General features: G+C 34.9%; 2 protein-coding genes across 7 annotated transcripts in view; one reads left to right on the top strand and one right to left on the bottom strand.

Moving 5' to 3' along the window:
* The window catches only part of ZNF423 (zinc finger protein 423), a 920,137-nt gene that overhangs the window by 889,700 nt on the left and 8,123 nt on the right, over positions 1 to 22,314 (top strand). The window lies entirely within an intron of this gene.
* Positions 1 to 22,314, bottom strand: part of PHKB (phosphorylase kinase regulatory subunit beta) — a 63,829-nt gene that overhangs the window by 34,433 nt on the left and 7,082 nt on the right. For 4 of the 6 annotated variants that reach the window (XM_051629050.1, XM_051629049.1, XM_051629051.1 and 1 more), the window contains 9 exons: positions 20,433 to 20,522; positions 19,455 to 19,593; positions 18,637 to 18,736; positions 15,239 to 15,346; positions 14,123 to 14,203; positions 10,676 to 10,791; positions 5,587 to 5,650; positions 1,868 to 1,963; positions 20 to 217 (listed from right to left, as the gene is read on the bottom strand). In XM_051629050.1, coding sequence (XP_051485010.1) covers positions 20 to 217; positions 1,868 to 1,963; positions 5,587 to 5,650; positions 10,676 to 10,791; positions 14,123 to 14,203; positions 15,239 to 15,346; positions 18,637 to 18,736; positions 19,455 to 19,593; positions 20,433 to 20,522 — 992 coding nt within the window. Of the gene's footprint in view, positions 1 to 19; positions 218 to 1,867; positions 1,964 to 5,586; positions 5,651 to 10,675; positions 10,792 to 14,122; positions 14,204 to 15,238; positions 15,347 to 18,636; positions 18,737 to 19,454; positions 19,594 to 20,432; positions 20,523 to 21,151; positions 21,225 to 21,263; positions 21,292 to 22,314 lie in introns of those variants that run through there. The other 2 variants (XM_051629053.1, XM_051629054.1) reach the window with 2 other exon arrangements.

The following is a 22,314-nucleotide window of genomic DNA, read 5'->3' as shown; positions in this document are numbered from 1 at the left end:
GGCCAGGAAATTAATTTACCTTAATTTCTGCTGGTTTATAATAACGTCGTGTTTTGTCCTCCAGGGCTGTTCTGTACCCATCCCTCAGAAATCTTTTAAACCCGTATTTTCCTTTTAGCTTTCTAATAATTTTATCTAGTGTTTGACTGAACAAAACCTCATCATCCAAAGCAAATGCAGGATAACTGAGACAGGGCAAAAGAGCTGCATCGGTATTCTGTAGAAGGAGAGGGAGAAACAGCACATTACAAATTTAATTAGATCTCTGACAACGATTTCATGCACAAAGATTGTTTAACTTATTAAGTGAAATATACATTTGGAAAATAACTTTGCCTTTATGAAAATCATAGTAATAATATATTAAAATAGTGTGTAAAATAAGACTTCTAAACATAAGGATAAACGACAAACCCAATATTTGGCTATATGATGTAAATTAGAACATATTTGTCTCAAAATCTGACCTACTTAACAGTTGATAACCTGCAGAGATAAATGAGTATGTTCCAGAACTTCATGGTTTCAGAAAAAAAAAATATATATCCTCCAGGCTATTCCTGGAAGAAACACAAACGTATGGGTATTCTATGCTCAAAAAGGTGCAATGCTGATAAGTAAATATGATTAAATCCTCAATTCTGAAAAACTTTTTCAGGAATATTCTTCAGAAGCTGTAACAAACAAGCCTATCTGATTCACAATTAAGGCAAAAAGAGAATAATTTCAGGAAAAAAAACATCAGTAGCATTTCTCATGTACCATGTGCAACTGTTTTGAATTAATATCACAACAAAAACTCCTTACTAGTGTCATCACTCAGGTAAGCTTACAGAAACACAAAAAAGAAGTTTTAAGTTTCAATTCTTAGGTCAGGCACTGTTTTGTTATTCCTTTCTGTTGATAATGAACCATTCAAAATACCATATTTTTGCCCATGTCATTGACATGAACCTGTAAAAGGAAAAAAAAGGACACAGGGATTGCTTCTATAGCCTAAGTAATTTATGAAACCAGCTTCTGTTGGAAGATTTACAGTCTCCAGCAAAAATAAACAGCAAAAGAGCTGTAGAACACCATTAGACTATAAAAAAGTAGCTGACAGTCCCTTTTATTTTAATTATCCTTTATTACAACTCTGCTATAATTCTTCTGCACAATAAGTAAAATATTCATGTTCGAGACTAATAGTCTGTTTCATGAACAGAAATGGTATTATATCCCAGAATGAACAAAAAAACCAGTAGAAATCTATCATCACTGATTTTAAATTACCGAGTTTTCAAAATTAAATTTACCTTTGGTGCTAGTACTGAAACAGATTATTTTTTTTCATTAATCTACACTTTAGTCACTTCGGTTTACTCGCTGAGGAAATGCTTATTTGTAACAGTAGCTTACAATAACAAGAAATTCGTATATTCAACGATTTATGAAAAGCCAACCTTAATGGCTTCTTTTCTAGACAAAATAATGGATCAAAGCTAAAATTAGGAAAAATAAAAATAAATATGCAGGCACTGAGTGTATGTTGGAAACTAGGCCACAAGAAAGACAATCATCAACACAGCAAACCTTACTTAGTTTACTGCAGATTGTTAGTATTTTAAATTTTATTTTTCAGTTGGTTAGAAAGCTACCAACAGGCTAGCATTTTAACCTAAATATTTATAAAATAAAGAACGTCGTTGTAACTCCACCTCAAAGAAACAGCTACAACACAGTCACATTCAAGAAGCAGAAATTTAACTTCTTTCCAGCAAATTCCTATCTTCATTAAGCAGAACATAATGGCCATCACGGAACTAATTTGCAATTATTTATTTTCTCCACACTCCGTTGAGGCAAATTTCACTTAATTACTTACATGAGACCTTGACTCTCGGGGTAGCAATGAACAGAGAGTCTGTCTGTTACGGTTATGGGCATCAAAATCCACAAATATAACAGACCAAGAGCAGCCCTGTAAACAGAACATTAAATTTACTTAAGGGGAAGGAAAGTTAACCTATCCTACTGAAACTAATTTTCTTTATTTAGGTTATGTGGTAATAGTCTGGTAGCTGGTAATTGTCATCAGATGATGTACCACAACATTAAGTTGAAAAAATTTTGAATTTTCAAATGTATTTAAATATAGCCAAAATTAGATGGGCTTATCTAGTAGCAATTATGAAACATATGATTCATTCCAGCTATGAACTCTTCCATTAATTCTTGAAAAATAATGACTATATTAAGGAAAAACAAAAAAGTAGTTGTCCCTCCCTGTGACTGCAGGAAACATTCCCAATAGTGATGTTGAGTATTTCACTACCAGTCAGTTAGAACACAAATAATTGGATATTTAAACTGGGGTACAATTTTTGTGAAAGGACTTCCAAAGCAAATAAAAATGACATGCTTTTCAGCTCTTATAAGGTCTATGTTATCAACATCTACTTTTTAGCAAAACCCATTTAAAATTCTGTAATTTTACACCAGATCTGTCAGCTTTTTGGTACCTCCTCAAACATTCAGAAAAATTTCCGTAGCTGAGATAACGTTTAAACAGAACAAATAACATTTAAAAGCATTATCAGTAGGCAATTTCTTGGAAACCCAATGGAGTTTGTTAATGAATGGCTATCTTCATATATGTTGTAATTGATAATGAATCTCAACATTGCTATCCCAATGGAAGACACATTCAACACTGAACTCATTCCATTCCTGTCATAAATATCATACCATACATTTTGCTTATATTCACCAAATTTCTCCTAAACAGCAGTCAGTTTCTCTAGTACACTACTCCCTTCGGAATACTGTTCCAGAAACCATCCTCTCTAATTATTAAAAGTTTAATTTCCATCTAAGTTTCTACATAACTAGCCAACCACCCTTCTTGTGCCAGTACAAGCATCCATTAATTTGGCTTTTCAAACAATATAGGTTTTTTCTTACTTACTCTTTAGCCACACTCTAATTATGCACCGCTAGCATACAAATACACAACTTCTGTTTTGCTAGGCTAAACAAGACATGTTTTTTCACTGTCCTGATGAAAAAACATCTCTCTGTTCTCTTCATCATTCTAGCAAAATATACTGAATGGTGCTGAGATAAAAATGTACATAAATAATCCCATTTGCTTTGATGATTTAGTATTCTGCTTTCTTCTTAATTCACATTCTGATTATTCACAAATCTCTAAATTCATCTACAAACTATGAACACAATCTGTCTACAAGTGTGAACATGCAGTTTTAAAATCTGTGCTTCAGTAAAGGATTTTTTGGGGATTCAGAAGCAAACTAATTTGCATTTCATAAAGCCACAAGTACCTTGTTTTAAAAATTAACTGTTCTTCTTCTCTAAAGACTGTCAAGTTCTGTAGCAAGGATAACTTACAAAGGCTTTATTTATTTTTTTTTTAACATAAAATTCTTTCCACAAGCTAATACAGGACACATAGCTCACATTTAAACAGCTGATGATACTGTGACTAGATCAAACTTGAAACAATGTTCATCTGCTTGCTAGCAGTCCCATTTTAGTACACATATGCCTGTGCCATGCACATAATTCATTAGCTTATTAATTTACATTACCAGGAAATACACATCTTCTTACACAGCATTTTTGCTGATACGTATTGGTTTTTAAAACGCATTGTAGCTAAAATGGAATTTTTACATCAACAATACAAATTTTAAGCTATTTATGCACTGTGATACTCTGAAACCAGAGGTTTGGGTTAACCGTATCAAAACCACAAAAAGATAAACTAAATTCCAGTACATGTAGGGAGATGATTCTAAAGTGATTAAATAAAAACAAACTAAACCACAATCAGTTCACACCGCATCATCTATTTAACAAAACAAAACACAACCAAAATCAAAAACCCAACACTTCAGCACAACTCAGGACACTGACAATTTCAGGATCTGGCTATGATTAATGCACAGTTAAGGATTATAACAGAATTCTTATGCCAATGCCATACATACTAACTACTTCATATAGATTTATAACTATTGCTTCAGAGATGTGATACAGTAGAAATAAATTTAAGAAATTTAGCACAGGATATAAAGCCAAATAATGAGAAACTAAACAGCATATTTATCTGTGATATTAAAAAGTCTCTTCTCAATGTGTAAATAAATATTTCACTGAAGGAACATTAGGATTACAACTTGATTGTATTTCTAGAACTCCCACTTTTTATTAAGTATTTCTGGGATGATGGAGAAAACGAACAGCATTTTAAAACTATGAATTAACTCCTTTTTACATTAAAGCATGTACAACTTAGATTAAACAAAAAGCTAATTATTTTTCAATTCATAATTGTTCTTTATTGTATCTGGCACCTATAAAGTATTGCAAAGGAAGTATTAAAATACTGAATATCAGTTAAGCAGTACTTTGTTACAGAACAAAGTGTATTATGATTTCTTACAGAAATCAATTATTTTAAAACGTTCTCAAGAACTTGGACAGTTTAATGTGACTATCAACACTATGTGACCTTTATTTTGTCTTCTCTGGGTGCACCCATGAATGCACAGGGAAATTGTCCTATCACAATAAAATCCAAGACAGAACATACACAACTACAATGCTACATATTCATATTTATTACTCTCTTCCAGCATCCACAACATGAGTGGAAAAATCTGCATGGAAAGGCTGAGTAGTCTGTTCTCCCCAGCAATGATTTATGCAGGTTGCACTAGTGTAGCTGCAGGTGCAAACAAGTTCCTCTTGAGGGGCTCAGCAGGATTTCTCAAATCTACTGGAACACAGCTGGAGCTAAGCACAAAGGCAAACTCTGCCACAGACTGAAGGTCAAAATGGTTTCTGTTTATGCTGAATTAAATAAACTCTCAAAGCATTTAAACTGCTTTTGCTTTAGCAATTTATTAACCCATTTTAGAATTTAGTAAAAAATCACTTGAAAAAAACTAGCAGACTCATTTTACTGGTGCTCAAGATGGCTGGGAAGATAAAGATAGTATATAAATATATTTTCTGAAATACTGACAGTGTCTATCAAGTCTCATCAATATTTAAGATCTTTACTAGCTACTAGCTCATAACACATAACAACAGTTGTTAAAATGTAGGTAAAGTAAAACAAAACTAGACCAAATGGCTTTGTCTTTATGAAACAGGGATTTGTGTATGCATAACAAACACTTTGGTACTTCCCCATTCCTCAGCCAACAGCCATCACTATTTCCTGAAGAGTGGATTCCAAACAGAGCAAGTCTATTGTTCCACAGTACTCCTACACATACATAGATGCAAAAACCCAAAAAAGCCAAAGAAAAAACACCAAAAAAACCACACACAGAAAACCCACAATGAATAAATATCCACAAAAAATGTAACAGATTCCTAAGTCTATCCTTGTTTAGGAGGATATCCTGTTTTATACCATAAAAGAAAGGTCTAATAATAGTAAGTGGTATAGCTATTCATCAATAGATAAGATTGTTTTATAGTAAATAATTACTACTAAAAAAAACAACCAAACAAGAAAACAGAACAAAACCAAACAAAACAAAAAGAGCAAACAAACATTTTTATTACCTGATTTCCAAAGAGATTGAAGCCATTAATTGCTTCTAAAGCTGCTTTTGCCAGCCCCACAGAGCTGAGGAGAGAAGAACAAAGAAACAAAACAAAGGTATCATAATTCAAGCCCAGACTGAAGTTTAACTGGTTTGACAGCTTTCTGCGTATGATCTTTTCTTGATTTGAACTTTGTGCTTAACCTTAATGCTAATATTACAATGATGATGCAGCAAATTTGGGGTTGTTTGGTGGGGAGTTATTTTGAATTTGTTTTCTGAAAATTACTTTTCAGCATTTTTTGTCTTAAAATGTCAGAGACTAGACATCTGACAGTATCAAGGTCTTGCTAACAGTGTATTAACAAAGGATTTACTGCAGCATGATTTTCAAACCAGCTCTCAAGCATTAGAAACCTTGATTTCTGACTGGTTTTTGATGTGATAGAAGAACTCACCAATATGAATTCGAAAAAGGAGGATTTTCTAATGTCAACCATAATAATAAAATACTTTTTGACAGTTCTACTATTGAATACAAGCATTCAAAGTAGGGGAAGGACTTTGCTCTGCTCACTAAGTGGTGACAATAAAAGTATAGGAACTAGAAATACTACAGAAGTGTAGTTGATAAGCATCTATTACATCTCTTAAGCAACCTGGTGAAACAGATGGAGAGCATCCAGTAGAACAAAGCCTAGTGTGATTCTCCCAACTTTTATTAATAAAACTTAACACTTTAAATTATGCCTTAACTACAGTGCCTCTGACTAATGTGCCTTCATCTGTCTCCATGTCTGCTTCATTTCTATATAAACTGCAACAGCGATTTATTGACACTTCATGTGCTATCCCTAAACGACAGTCCCAGTTTTGAAGCTCCTCCTTCAGAACCAAGTTTCATCTTTCTCCCTAACTTGCCATTCCTGCAGACAGGAGTTCTGCTTTCCAAGTAGCTTACAATTAATTTCAAATATTTTTAGTAAAAAAAAATGACAATAGATGAGACAATAAAAAAGGAAGATAGCAGAATAAAAGGAAAGTTTAGATGTCTACCTTACTATCCTTAGAAGTTAACCAATTGAAGACAGAGCAAAAGACTGAAAAAGGAACAATCAGAATGAATCAGGCTGACACAACAAAAGATTCAGAGAAAAGAAAAGACCATAAGGGTAAAGAAACCTACAAACAGAATGTACGAACTCATTTGACAGTTCATTTGTTAGTACTGAAATTCCTTGAAATACTCTCTTCAAAAACAAAAACAAACAAGGAAAAACAAGGAGTTAAAAATTTATATTATTTTTTCCTAACAAACTGAGTATCCACTCAGCCAATCAGACATTCCTTTTTCTTGCCATCTTTACTTTGGGACAAAAATTACTGCCAATCAAGGAATGGGGGGGGGGGTGTGTGTGTGTGTAAAAAGTAGTTTTGTCAGAGGATCCATGTGCCCAGATAATGTAAGAACAATGTTGGCACAGAGATAGTATGATTGTGAAGAAAAAAAAAAGCATCCTCCACTTGCAGGGAAACAGTAATATTCACTTAGAAATACGTATTTTCTGAACAAGACAGCCCTAGATATTTTGTTTATTGAAATAATTAATGAAGCAGCACTGAGTTTGAAAAAATATTCTGAAAATAATAATTGAAATCCCTCAGTTCATTATCTTCTGCTGATGAAAACTTGATACTAGAGAACATGATGAAGGAATAAACTGAACTCAGAAGTATTGTGAATATAATTATTTTTCTGGCTTTGTTTCAAATACCTAAACAAAACCAGAACTGTTCTAACAATTGCTCTATTTTAATTATCACCTAGCAACTGATCAAGCAAATTGGTGTAGTAACTCAGTACAGAAGTTTTCATAGAAGTGTTATTATCAAACTGCATAGATAGAAAATGAAAACCAGAGAAACCCCACACACTGAAATCTGTATCACATGTTAAAATTTCATATTCTTCTTTTCCATTCCAAATAACACTTGTAATACCAACAACAGTCAGACATTTTCAGAGTGGGAAAAAAGTTAACGACAAAAGGTAGAGAAGTAATAGTTGTTCAAGAGCAACAACCACTGGTACCTCAGATAATGCAAACTAGTCGCTCGATGTACAAAATAGGATAACATTGTTTGAAAAAATTTGAATGCAAATATGGATCCCTTCCTTGAAATAATTCCTATTTCACATACTCAGTCATTATTCCACAATAAGAATTCTTACTGCAATTGATCAGTATTCTTCTACTTATCTACTTATTAAAAGACCCTGGAGACTTCAGTACTCTTACAAATGAAAATATAAATGTCTAAACATTAAAACACTGCTTTATTTCCCCATCATGTAATATTTCTTCACATTACAATGGCATATCAGGCATTCCCTCCACCATACACACAAGTGCTACTTAGATTACTAGAAGTTTCATAGGTAACTGATAGGAGGAAGTTACTTTTTTTAAAAAAGTCTAAGAACAGCTGTAGTACCAAACATGTCTTCAGAAGACTGAACAATCACACAACATAACATACTTCAGAACTATGATCACACTTCTAACACTTGCTTCATTGCTAGCCGTTAATGCCTTCCCATTGGGGAAAGTGAGGAGATATTTTATAACAAACATTATGCCTGTCTTTCTACGGAAAATACATTCTTCATACTCTACAATTTAATAAGGGAAAAATGGTACTGTTTTAAGAGTATGAATTAAAGGCAAAATGCATTTTAATAAATTTGTTTCTTCCTTAACTCAGCAACTGACTATGAATATGCTGCTTTAACCTGCCTCCCTCTATTCCCTGAGAAAAGGTGCTCACTTGGAGACGGCCCCAAAACAAAGTGTAACCCAGACCCTCTTTAAAAGATTCCTCTGAAAATTTCACAGGATCATAAAGTCATTGTTTGGAAGGGACATGGAATTCATCTTGCCCAGCATGACGACTCACTTGAAGCCAGATATAATAATCAAGATCAATTCAATCAAACCACAGCCTCACCTAGACAAGTCTCAAAACCCTCCAAGGATGGAGGTTCCATAACTTCTTTTGAGTATCCTGCTCTGGTGCTTCATTGTGCTTCAAGTGAAAAAGGTTTCTTCTTCATGTCCACACTGACCTCTTCCAGGTGCAATCTGTAGACCCTACTGTAGCTGCTGATTATTGTGGTTTGTCACAGATTATCAAGAGCAGTCTCACAATCATAACACCATGGGTAACATTTGAACACATTTGGGGCAGGGAACGCTGAGACTAACTGAGAGAAATTATACTTCCAGCTTGCTAAAAAAGCATTAGCAAACACTTGAACATCATTCATAATTCCTAGTAACTTCTAACTGTTAGATTTCTCTTAGCAAAACACCTGAGGGCAAACACTAAAATTTGCATATTCTTAGCAACTGCTAATCCTAACAAACCTTAAAGCTTATACATGCTCATTTCTTCTCCCATTCACAGTTTCTTGACTCCATCCAAGAACTGTGCAGTTCAACATCAAAAACAACAAGGAATGTTAAAAAAACCCGAAAAACAAACCAAAAAACAATCCCACAAGAGTAATAATAATTTCATAACTAGACAAAACCAAATAGAACAAGGAAGAGCAGGACAACAGCAACGTAACTACAGAGAAGAGCAAGATCGAGGCTCTACAGCCTTGGATTTGGAATATGAAGATACTGCACTTCAGCAACTTCATTATTCTTACAGTACCTATGGGAGATGTCACAGACATTTTGCAGAGGTACTCAGCAGATGCCTGGAGAACAGCTTGATCAAATGGCTAATGGACAAATTAATTTTTCAGAAGTTCAGCTGTATGGGACGGGAGTCACGCTAAAATAAAAGCTGCTACAAATCCTGCCTTTGAACCAGTAAGAGACATCAATTTGCATACATCAATGAAGACCTGATACACAGAGTGTTTTGCCATTCACCATTTATTAGAAGTGTTTTGAACCGTTCTAAGGTAGAATACCAAGACTGTGTAAAGACTTAAAATATCCCCATCTTCTAACACAGGCCATAATTTGCAGTTATTATTCATGGGCTTTCATATTATATAATACCTTCTTTAAAAAGATTTGATTCTTCAAGACAGACAGTATGTTGGCAACTCCACAGGAGTGAATTGGACCACTCTAATATTAAAATGTTAAGAACATTCCTAACTGTCTCATGGGACTGGGGTCAGAATGCCCAGTTACTTGTAGCATCTGAAGAACCTGCAAAAGAACTTGTACTCCAGGCTATCCTCCAGTGTCCAGCACCTTCCTCTCAGCATGGGGAGATGAGAAAATCTAGACTCCTCAATCAACATCTTCTTAAACCATGATTCCAGTGAAGGGCCAAAAAAATGATCAGAGGACTGGAGCACCTTTCTTATGAAGACAGGCTGAGGGTGTTGGGGTTCTTCAGCTTGGAGAAGACTCCAAAGGGACCTTACAGTGACCTTCCAATACCTGAAAGGGGGCTTTAAGAAGACTGGGGAGGGCCTATTCACTACGGTATGTAACAATAGGACAAGGGGTAATGGTTTTAAGCTAGGAAAGGGTAGATTTAGGTTGGACATGAGGAAAAAGTTCTTTACTATGAGGGGGGTGGATCACTGGAACAGGTTGTCTAGTGAGGTGGTGGGTGCCCCATCCCGGGGCTCTGAGCAATCTGGTCTAGTGTGAGATGTCCCTGCTTATTGTAGGGGGGTTGGACTAGATGACCTTTAGAGGTCACTTCCAACCCAAGACGTTCTATGATTCTATGACATTCCTAAAGATTTCTGAGAATTCAATCTACTACACATGCCTTGAAACCCTGAAGCATTCTGAACACAATTTTCAGAATTATACACATGCAGCTGCACGTAATTATTGGAATTTGAATACTCACATAGCAAGGCATCTATATGGCTATTCAGCATGCATATGATGATGAAATTATGTTTCCCATTTTCCCAAAACACATCTCTTAGTCTTTTGAGAACCTTAATTTAGTTCAAACAGTATTTTAATGCGTTATTATTTTTAACTCACTCCATTAATTCTTTGTATTGATATCAAATTTACTTGCTTTGACTGAAAGAGCTAGATCTGCTCACATACCTTGAATGTAGCTCTGGACTGCCATTGTTGTATTTACTTCCTCTTTCCCAGACACCAAAATCTGGTACTCGATATGCTCTTTCCACACAAAACACAAGATTTTGAATGAAGGACACCTACAGGAAAGACAGAAAGAAAAGTGACTGCAGGAAAATGGAAGCATATTTTCTATTATACATTTTCTCAAAAAGCAAAGTTGTTTTTCCTCCAACCATTATAATGCCTTCCATCCTTTTTTTCCCCAGGAGATTAATGTTCCCACATTCAGATATGCTCTTGAAAATCAGTTTTTAATCGCAAAATATTAAACATTTTCCCAAAGTAGGTGCTGAGGTGTTTTACACGAAAGTTCAAAGCGTGGGATAAATTTATTTCATGCTCAAGACACATATCTGAAGAGCTTCAAAAAGGTGGCATTTTCATCCTTTAAAAAAGAATTTTCCTAAAAGCAACATCAGAGATGAAAAGAAATTAAATCCTACAGGATTATCACATAGAAATCTTGAACTGTTTTTAAATTCATTTTAAGAGAACTGATATGCCAAAGTTTCATTATATTAACTCCAGATGTCACATACTTATGCAGATTCAAATACAATTCTTTATAAACACAAAAAAACCCTCTGAACCAATGTATTATTATTAAAATCTCCTCTTGGATCAACATATTTCAACTGAATATCAAGGTATTAAGGGTTTTTTTACGTATTTAAGGGGACTTAGTGAAGCAGATATTCTCTTCATTTACACTGCTGAAAGAGACATTTGGAGTTGCCTCATGGTAGGAAAATAAGTTAAACTGATAAATTCTATAGTTCACTTCAAGAAGTTCACAGATTAGAACTTAAAGGAAATTTAACAATAAACACAAGATTTACACTGGTTAATCCATCAAAGCAGGGATTTCATCCCCTTTTATCCAAATTATTCTAGAGGATTCTGTGGGAAAAGAGAATATTGCAATGGCTATAACTGCAACTCTACTGGTAACCTACGGAGGAGGATCCACTTTACTATGGTCAGGTGATATTGCTTTTTTTTATAATGAGATATGAGATGAAAAAAGAATCTTTTAGTAAAAGGTATTAACTTCCATTTTAATTTACCTGCATACCTCTCTTCTATCTTTTTCTCTCCATTTTCCTTCGAATCTTCAAAAAGTTCCTATTTGAGATACACCCTTTACCCTAATACCAGTCTACAGGGATATATATAATCATATACTTAATTGTTTATATATTATATGTCTCTGCTAAAATTGGGCTACGGGGTGCTCATGTGCACTAAATCTTCACATAGCTAGTACTTTTAAGGAAGCACTCTCCCACTCTTAGATATGCCTGGTATTATTCCTGCCTAGAATTTAGCATTGGATTCTAGTAAAACATTATTTCTCTGAATCACACTTGGGCAGCCAGTGTTAAAGAGTGCGGCTTCTGATATTTCTATCATTAATTGAAATGTAGATGCATTACATAAACGCAGAAGCAAAGAGCATCACATGGAAATATATAAACTTACTGATGAGTTTCTACCTGTGATGATCAAAACATGAGAAAAAGGGGTCAATTACAGATATTTTAAGAGACTAAGAGTTTCCTAATAGCAGATTTACAGAAAAAAGGCAGCAGATAACCGATTGCAAACTAAAATCTTCAGAAAACAGTCATTCATATCATGGGCATGTAAAGGCTATAACCAAGGCAATGCTAAAGCATTTACAGAAACTATGGACTGTGTTTGTTATGATTATTTATCCAGAAGTCAAGTGTGTGGAGAGCAAGGTGTGATAAAGAATACACATGCAACATGGATGACTGCAAATATGAGTGTTGCTCTGTTTTGTGTGTCAATAACTGTTCCCAAATTCACTCACTTGCGCAATCTTATACTGTTCTCTTTTTTATGGATGCAAAGATGTGAATAAATTAATTTTTCAACTGCAAACAGATGCAATTACAGGGTACCTCACTGACAGCTGCCATGTCTGACATCAAGCAGCCTAGTACACAATAATTGCCTCCAAAGCAAAGAGTTCTGTGTACAAACATATTCATGCAGAAAGCTTGCCAAATATCAACCATCTGCCCGGACCTTCCACTGTGCTAGCACCACTTCAAAGCTCTCTCTTTACAACAGAAAAGAGACTAAATACTAGTATCTTTTTGATTATATCCTTGGAAAGAAATACCCAACTTGACATCTGGGAAATGAATTGTCACATCCACAGTGCTGCCAATGCTGAATATTATCTAGACATGGAAATATCATAATTATGTGGTGTTAGTAAGATCTTGGAATATATTCAGTTGTTGAAGCTATAGAGAGACTAACAGAACGTACAGGTCTTTGGTAAGATAGTATTAGTATAAATCTCCATAGTGCCAAGATTTTTAGGGTGCAGCTGCAATGAAAACTGCATCTTGACATTGAAGCGGAGAACATCCACTGACTGGACAGTCTATACATATGCACTTTTTCTGCAAATCCTGTAATTGAACGCAAATATCTGGTGGATAATATAAATTATAAGTCAAGCTAAGTAAATACGTATTTATATACCTATGCCTCCACACAGACATACCAGAAATTCAGAGAAATTAAGACAGACTTATCATACAATTTAACTAAGTGAGAAAGGAGACAAGTTGCATCACTTTCTTTTCTCATTATCTACAGGAAAAACATGAATGATTATGTACATTTTAGAAAGATAATGCACTCTTACTGGAAAAATCTCCCTTTTTAAAAACTGGAAGTAGTACAGGTGTTTAAGCTTTTTAAGGCGATGTAGCAGTGACTACTAAATAGACTAGAGTAAATTTAAACAGACCCAAAAAAAGGAAATTGGAGGGAATTTTTGTTTCTGTCTCAAAACATAACCTCATTTTAGAGCAGGACAGCAGGTTGTCCTTACATGTCCTGTCCTCAAGGCAAGGCCATGGTGGATATAACAGTTAACAATCTTGCAAACATCTCTTACTATGATATAAAATAGGTTTATTTTTAATTAAAGATACAGCAAAACTTCTTAACACCTATAGGTTCATGTGGATTTGAAGAAAGTCCTTCAGCTTTCCAGCAAATTAACCCTGGACAGCACGCACTGGCAGTTGCAGACAACGTGACAAGTGAGAACATAACTAGAAGTTAACTATCCTAACAGATCTTTTAATTCTTGAGCTTGTACCTTTCAAAAATAGCAGGGAACTATAAAAGATTTCAATGTCATATTGCATTCACTCTTTGCATATCTAACACTTTATTAGCTATTAATTTAACTACCCGTTAATTCCATTTATCTCTTCTGACTTCCATTAGAAGTCAAAATAATATCTGCAGTGTATTTCCAGAACAATTATTTTTAGAGTTGGTGCTTAAATAAAACTAAGAAAAGACACCCAACTTAATAAAGCATGTGTTTTAACATCAAAAATCCATTTGTACCTCATCCGTGTTGTAGATTATCTGCAGCCCCGAAGAGATCATCTCAACCAAATAGAGGAGAAATAACGACACAGCATTTATCTGAAGTAATTAAAGACAGAATGGAAAAGATAATTAACTTTATGTTCATTGCAGTAAAATAAACAAACAAGCTAAATGTGATATTACAATGATGGTCCCACTCTAACACAGTTTTTGTTCTTCAAAAATATTACCCTCATCTGCCAATATACAAGATGCAATGATGTGGAAACAATCAATAGGAATAAATGCCACAAACAAGCACTGTCCTCTGCAACTTCTGTTGCAGTGTCATAATTTTAATAATTTGAAACTATGATATTAAAATACTTTTGTTTAGGCATACTGCTTTGATCCACAGAAAGTCACTTCACTCACAAACTGTTTCATGTTCACGTATTTGACAATTTATTAGCACGCAGAGCACTAAGAAGGCAAGTAACATCTTGAAAAGTACCCAAACATCTAAAAAGCTAATGACTTTATCCTTAACTGGAATGTTAACTTTATCAACTGACAGAAGAATAACTACATTCAGATGTGATTATACTAGTGAAAAACTGTTCCTTTGCAGCTGTACATAGCATTTATTATTAACAGTAATTTCCTTTAGCAGCTGGACAGATGAGCATCATAATGTCAATTTATTAATTAATCAAAGAAAACTGCTTTTGATACATACAATTCTAGTATAATCGAGCCTTTGTAGAACTTCAATAAAGTTTATCACAATAACATGTGTCAATGAGCTATAAAATCACAATTTCAGTATACGAAATTAAGATAAACCATCTACATGCAGGGACATAGCACTTGGCCTTGTGAATCTCACACCTTTATAAATAACCATCTACCTTCACAAATCCCACAGTTATTTCAGTACCTTCTGACCAAAACACACCACTGCGTCGTAATTAAAAAGCCCGTCTTTTTCACAAGATGCAGAAAGAATCTCAAGTTTTATCAAGTACAACACATTTAACACAAATCAAAACAAACTGAGACAGCTGCCCCATGAAAGAATGGAAACACAATAACATTACTTAAAATTATCCCAACTTTCATATGCATAAGATAGGCACATGCATGTTTTACCTGAAGGTGACCATATTCCTTATGGGAGTAGACCTCATCCCCAGTGTGTGCACTGAAAACAGAATGAAGACATGCAGATGGTTTGGGGTCTTGCTTAAATTGCTGAACCTAAAGATGAATTAAAGGCAAAACGTAAAAAAAAAGTCAATAATTTCAAGTGTTTTTCACAATCACAGATTCACTATGTAACTCAGCTATTTCAAAATTTCTTGATTTGACCACTACATAAAACTTAAAAACAAGAGTTCTGGAAACTTATCAGAAGCTATTTCATCCATACTAAAAGTATATATATGCTTCATACAAATATTCAACCCATCTATATAATCTATTTGGGTTTGGTAGAAAAATATCTGTAATTTAGAGATATAGATGCTTAGTCATTTTCATCTTCTGGACAAACACCAACTCATTTTATTGGAGCTGAAATCTCAGCAGAAAGCCTCTTGAAGCATATGATGCCTACCTTGAATGCACAGTTTGGAAATGTACATCTAGAATCCTAACTCATAAGCTCTCAGCTGGCTCATCACCATTCCCTGACAAAGTACCATGAATTCCAGCTAGTCTCACTTACAGGGCAAGTCCCCTCCTTCCTGTCCTGTCCTTAAGAGTCTGTATCCATCCATCCCAGTGTTCCAGTCACTTGAGCTATCCAATCACACCTCTGTGATCCCATAAGATCACAGCCCTGGAGCTGCAGACATACTTGAACTTCTCCATTTGATCCCCACGCTGCATGCACTAGTGTAGGATCATTTCTGAGAGGCACCCATGCATGCAGACTTCCCAGAAAGGGTATATAAGCCTTCTTCTCTGTAACACTATCCCATAGGCACTTCCTTATTCCCACATGCAAGCTTGGGATGATTCCATTTCAGTTAACAGCCCTGGAGCTGCAGACATACTTGAACTTCTCCATTTGATCCCCACGCTGCATGCACTAGTGTAGGATCATTTCTGAGAGGCACCCATGCATGCAGACTTCCCAGAAAGGGTATATAAGCCTTCTTCTCTGTAACACTATCCCATAGGCACTTCCTTATTCCCACATGCAAGCTTGGGATGATTCCATTTCAGTTAACACTATGTGCCTTCTGTTCACATCACCCCAGGACCTCTGCCTGCCTACCCCACCCACCACTTCACCTGATTATTGAGCACTGTCTCCCTCACCACTCCTAGTTTGAAGCTTTTATGGAGTGCAAGAACCCAAAGCTTATGTTGGGAACAAGAGTTTCCAGTAATTTTTATGATTTATGATCCATTTGATAATTATTGTTGTACCATTTCACAATGTGACAAAGGTTCTAAAACAAAAAATAAATTATTTTTTTATTATTATTTTAGCCTTCTAAGTTACAGACCTACAAAAGCATTCAGAACTTGCCACATGTAAAACATGTAACAAAAAGCTGCAAGAGCTGAGAATATCCAATATAAAAAAGTACATGGGAAAGCAAAGCTTTATTTTGGTGAGCAGTTTGTAATACTCAAATGTACAGTGAAACGTTAACTGACACTGGAAGGCAAAGCTGACAGTGTAAAACAAAACCATAAAAGATCACACATAGGAAGAGCAGTACCTCAGAGTAAAATTACAAAATCTCTTACAATGGAGATGGAATGCAGTAAGACAAAACACTAATACAGGAGGTTAAAAACAAAGGGTTGAAATAAGAACTGCAGTGGCTTTAAAGTAGTTTGGATTCCTTTTTCATTGCAAAATACAACATCTGCTACCTTACAAAAATCACATGAGATAACAATCTGGACTGTGAGAGAACTGCCAATAGGGCAGAGAAAGGGCAGAATTCACCAAGAAAAGAATGAAGGTCATGAAAGATGATCCTTCTCTGTAATTCCCTCAAGTCATGCTATGCTTTTCAACAAACAGTCTTTGAATTTTCTAACCATCATTGCCAGTACCAGTCCATGTTTCACAATATTTTCAACACTTGTCTTCCATCTTCATGGGATATTATTTTCCACCAGCAAATCATACATGGCATATACGACGTGACCGAAAAGCACAAAAGTTACTATGGTTTTGTGGCATTAGCATGTCTAGTCCACGCACCTTAAGTCATATTCCTATGCTCATTAGTAATAGAATATAATGTTTGCAATTTTTATCACAAGCAGCAGCATCTATTCAAGTAACACCTCAACATTTGGGCACATATAATTCTACTATTAAAAAATAATTCTGTACTATAAAAAAAACCTACTCCTTCCACTTGAGGCCAGCACAGAATCTCTCAGAACAAAGTCCAGTTTGACTTTTGTCTGTCAGGTACCTGAGACTACCTCTTGTAGGTAGAGAGAAGCATTTATACTACCACTGACTACCAGCATGTCAACAATGGGGCACTTGTGTTAATCTAATGCCATTACTCATATCTGCACTCATGAGCCTTCAAAGTAACCAGAGAAAAATAACAAATGTAAAAAGATCAATTTAGGTCAAGATTATTTAAAGTTAGAAGACTACAAAGAAAGAGACTGAGACAACTGATAAAAAAATACCGTGTCAGCATAAATACAACTTACAATACACCTAATTTGCTTATTATTATTATTATTACTTCTGATATCACATGTCTATGGACTTCACGTATCTGTTTGCATGCTTAGAAGTAATGGAAGAAATATGGTAACATGAGAATTATTTTAAATACAGTTAAAAGTCAGTGACATGAAACTTACATGGAATACAGATCTTCAACTATTTGTAGAATTACTGCTAAACATTATGCAAAATTACTTCCCCATATCTAAATTTTTATAAGAAACCCTGAATATACAAGAATATTCCAATTATAGTCAAAAGAGTATTACAAGAAGATATCAACTCTGTGATAATGTAAGTAAATTACCCTGTTTTCTTAATCATTTTGGATTGCTGCCCTTCTGAATTTAGATAATTGGGTCAAAGAATACGTAGAAGTGGCTGCTAAAAAAAACAAGCAAAATAATCAGAACAATCACCTAGAGAAGGAGAACAATTACAAATGCAATAACCAAGTTAACAGTACAAAGAAAACTCTCCAGCCTCACCTAAAAGAAATTTTACTTCTTGCTATTTAAGCATTAAAAAGACATCAAAAAATCACCAATTACTAATGGTCTAATGTTCAAATGGGATAAATAACTGCAAAAGGAACCCAAAGAAGTTTCAAGTATGCCCTGCAGTTCAGTTTGCATAATGCTCATGTCTTTTACACCCTAAAACAATGCTGTGACCTGACAATAATGAAGCAGCTGTTCTTAGCTGGGCCACACAGTAATACTGCAATCCCCCTTTTAATTTTATCTGTACTAAGAAGTTAGTTTCCACAGTTAAATTAATCCCTTAGAATTAAGTTAGTGCTTGTGTCCACAGCACAGTGTTTTACCTTATCAGCCTGACGCATGTAGCAGTAGAGAATTCCCCTCATACACTTTATAGCAGAATGCTCCAGTTCATGAGTCCTTCCCTTGTCATCATCAATACGCCTGGGTAAGAGAGATAATTCATAAAACAAATTGGAAATGCATTAGAGGGGAAAAAAGAAAAAAGGGACACATTGGTGCTTTGGAATATTAAGTATTTAACTAACACTGCTGTACAGCGGTGCCCAGTGATATCAACATATAGCCCTACCCATCCTTCCTTACTAAAAAAAGGATGTATGTTTTTTAGTTTATGTTACAACTTGCACAAACATTTCTACTTCAAAACTCAAAAAGAAAAAAAAAACAACCAACAAACCAACTGAGACTGCCCAACCTCTCTACCTAACAAGGTCACTACTATTTTGCAACTATAAAGTTCTCAGTATTCAAAGATTCATTCTCTTCTTAGTACCCAGATTGTTGCTACCTGCAATAAGCCTGCTTCTGCTCTGAACACTCCTACTACATTAAAAAGAGTAGTATTCCTTGAATACCATTTGCCACAATAACCTTAAGTTTCAATAGCACACATTAATTCCTCTGTTTCAGAACACTTGTACCAGCAAAATTATATGAAAACATGTTTATTTAGCAAAAGTAAAGTGACATTTTTTAGCTTAGTAGCTACATAAGTATTTTTATTGAGAGTTGGAAATACATAACATGTCTGTGGGTTTAAAAAACTATTTTTGATGCAGCTTCATCCTTTAAAACATTTCCAGGGTACTGCATAACAGAATGTAACACAGACAGAGATGTGACTTTAGAAGTTATTCACCTGTAAGCAAGGGCTAAAGCCCAGGCACATGCAGCACAGTAAAGACTGTCATGTATTTTTGCCTTCTGGTTATCCCCACATGTCTTTGTAGGAAACAGACCCGTGGTTGGGCTTTGATGAAGCAGCAATGTTGATTTAACTGGAAAAATGAAAAACAAAAAAATTATATTAACAGCACCTATGTTTCTTCTAGTTTCTACATAGATTTTTCAGGAATAAATCAAGATCTGAACAACCTGTTAGAGGACACACAATATAAAACAGAAGAGAAAGAAAGGTAAGGAAGGCATGAAGAGAGACACAAAAACATGTTTTAACATGTTGGGGTCACAGTCAATATAGATCTTTCCACAAAAAAAAAAATAAATCAGTATTATAGCTATTTATGTGGCTCTGTTTCAGTGCAACCCACTCTGCACCACCAGTAACTACCCTTCTATGAAGAATTAAAAAAAAAGAAAAAAAAAAGAAAAAAAAAAAAAAAAAAAAAAAAAAGGGCTACAGTATGCCAACTGCCCCCCACCAAATAATTTAAATAGTTAAACTCTGAAGGACTGTACACTCATAAAAATCAAAGTTTTAACTCAGGCCAGATGATTGGATCACTATGTTTAAAAAAGGAAACAAAACTAGAGTTATTTAACTCAGTATCTTGACATAGAGTTAGACAGGAACTTTCAAGTTGTCAGATTCTATTCTACCATTTAACAAATTCAGATGATAGTTTTGAATACTATTTACAAGTCATGATTTTTCAAGCAATATATGAAATATCCAAATAAATGCATTATATTATCACAGGAAACTTCTGAGGGATTGTAATGAGAGAACCCTTCATTTAAAAAAAAAATAAAATCTTTATTAAAAGACTGCAGATACCATTTTTAAGACAAAGCTAATTACTGTAATAACCATAGCTGGAGATATTTTAGTAACTTACACTGAAAATCTTTCAAGATAGGAACAATTTTAACTTACCAATTCTGTAGTAATGATCTAATTTATCCCACAGACTTTCCCCATCTGGTTTTGGAAGATTAATGCTTTTAAGTGGCTCATATATTGAACCTAAAAGAAAAAATAAAATCAAGATGAGAATGACCAGAGTTAGTTTTGTTATTCTACTATAGCTAAAAATTACTGTAATATGATTTTTGTATGTTTGTTATATAAAAGCACAATTTCTTGAATTTCAATTAAAACAACTAAGTTGTAATTTCTATAATCTCAGAGAAGATTTGTATACACATTTTTTCTACAGTACCTATCCACACAGACAAGACCCCCATTCGGATCTCCAGTGCCTTGCAGATATTGAGCTACAGCAAATGCTACATAAACATACAATTTAATTACTGAAGACAGCCTATTAAATGTTAAGAATTTTCTAGGAACACTAAGAATGCTGTAACAGAATTCCTGAAGATACGTAGCAAAACAGAAGGAAGAGGGAAAAAAGCAGCCCACATTTAACTATTACTTCCCTACCTGCCTCCTAAAACAGTGAACAGCTACACAACACTATTAATGTCTTACCTATGCTAACCTCATTTTCACAGATCACAGTAAGCCTAGCTTTAACAACCTATCCAGCAAATAAAGCCTATAAATTACCTATAGTCCAGAGAAATACAATGCTATCAAATCCACATCTTTCATCTCAGTGTCTCACATATTGACTACTTCCCTATTTGCACCTGAAAAGTCCATTTTCCTGATAGCTGAAATGAGCTACCTATCAGAAAAACAAGGCTTCTTAAAAATTACTGGGGTAAACTACTTCCAACTTCTGATTTAAAAGTAACATACTCTCTCCTTCCATAAATCACTTTGGCTTTATTCAGTGTTCTGGATGGCATGATCTCCCACAGAGCCATTTGATAACAGGAAGAATGAGAATTTCCCCTTTCCGGACTGTATGGTGTCCTTCTGAAAAGCTCAGAAAAATTAACTGCCAGGGAAGCCCAGCCAGCCAAGCAGCTCTGGCAGGATACAGCAGAGTGCTCCTATTCAAGTTGCTTCTTTTGCACTCCCAGCACATATCCAAGCACTAGACAGGCGATTGTCAGTATCCTGGATTCTTGTCCAAATGAAACGAATGTGTGTGGAGTGGCAACAGAAGCTTCATTAATTAATTTCCCTGGTGTGGAGACTGGAAAATTTTTCTTGCCCCTCAGGAACTCAACCCCACCCCCAAAATAAGTATTAATTTTGTTTTGCAATTGTAGTAGCTTAAAACAAAAAACCCAACCCTCCTTAAGCAGATTCCTGTGGGTCTGTTGTGCATGGACTCTGGTGATGTTTACCAACACCTCTGGTGTTCCTCTACAGCCTTTCCTGTCCTGGCTGGGAGAGGTTCAGTTACAAACAACTCATTTATGTGGGGAAAGGGCCTGAGAGGAATATACAGAGAGCCCAATATACAGAGAGCCCAATATACCTGCCTAAAAAAGCAAAGCTAAAAGAAAAACAGTAGTTCAGTAATGGAAAACAAAAACTTATATCACACCTTTTGTATCTCCTGTTTAAAAATCAACATTCTGAACCAATTTAAATCAATTTTTCAAAGCAATTTTATATTTCTACTTCTTTTTGCCTAGGAATCCCTGTCCAGAAGAAGATTCATAATTTATATTGCTATACTATCAATTAAGTTATCTTGCAAAAGCACATAATACAGTGACTGGCAGTAATTTTAATTTTGTACAGTGATTCAGTAAAAGTAGGACAGGACATGCATGGAGAAAAATCTTCCCTAAGTCACCTGCCACATTAAAAGTAGCGAATCTATGAGAAATATTCACTTACTAGATTTTCAGAGGCAAAATAAAAATTCTTACTCTTAGATTTGCTAATTGTA

This window comes from Apus apus, chromosome 11 (genome assembly GCF_020740795.1).
Source record: "Apus apus isolate bApuApu2 chromosome 11, bApuApu2.pri.cur, whole genome shotgun sequence".
Classification (NCBI taxonomy): Eukaryota; Metazoa; Chordata; class Aves; order Apodiformes; family Apodidae; genus Apus; species Apus apus.
Note: the sequence above shows the minus strand (reverse complement) of the source record. Positions and strands in the feature narration are given on the sequence as shown.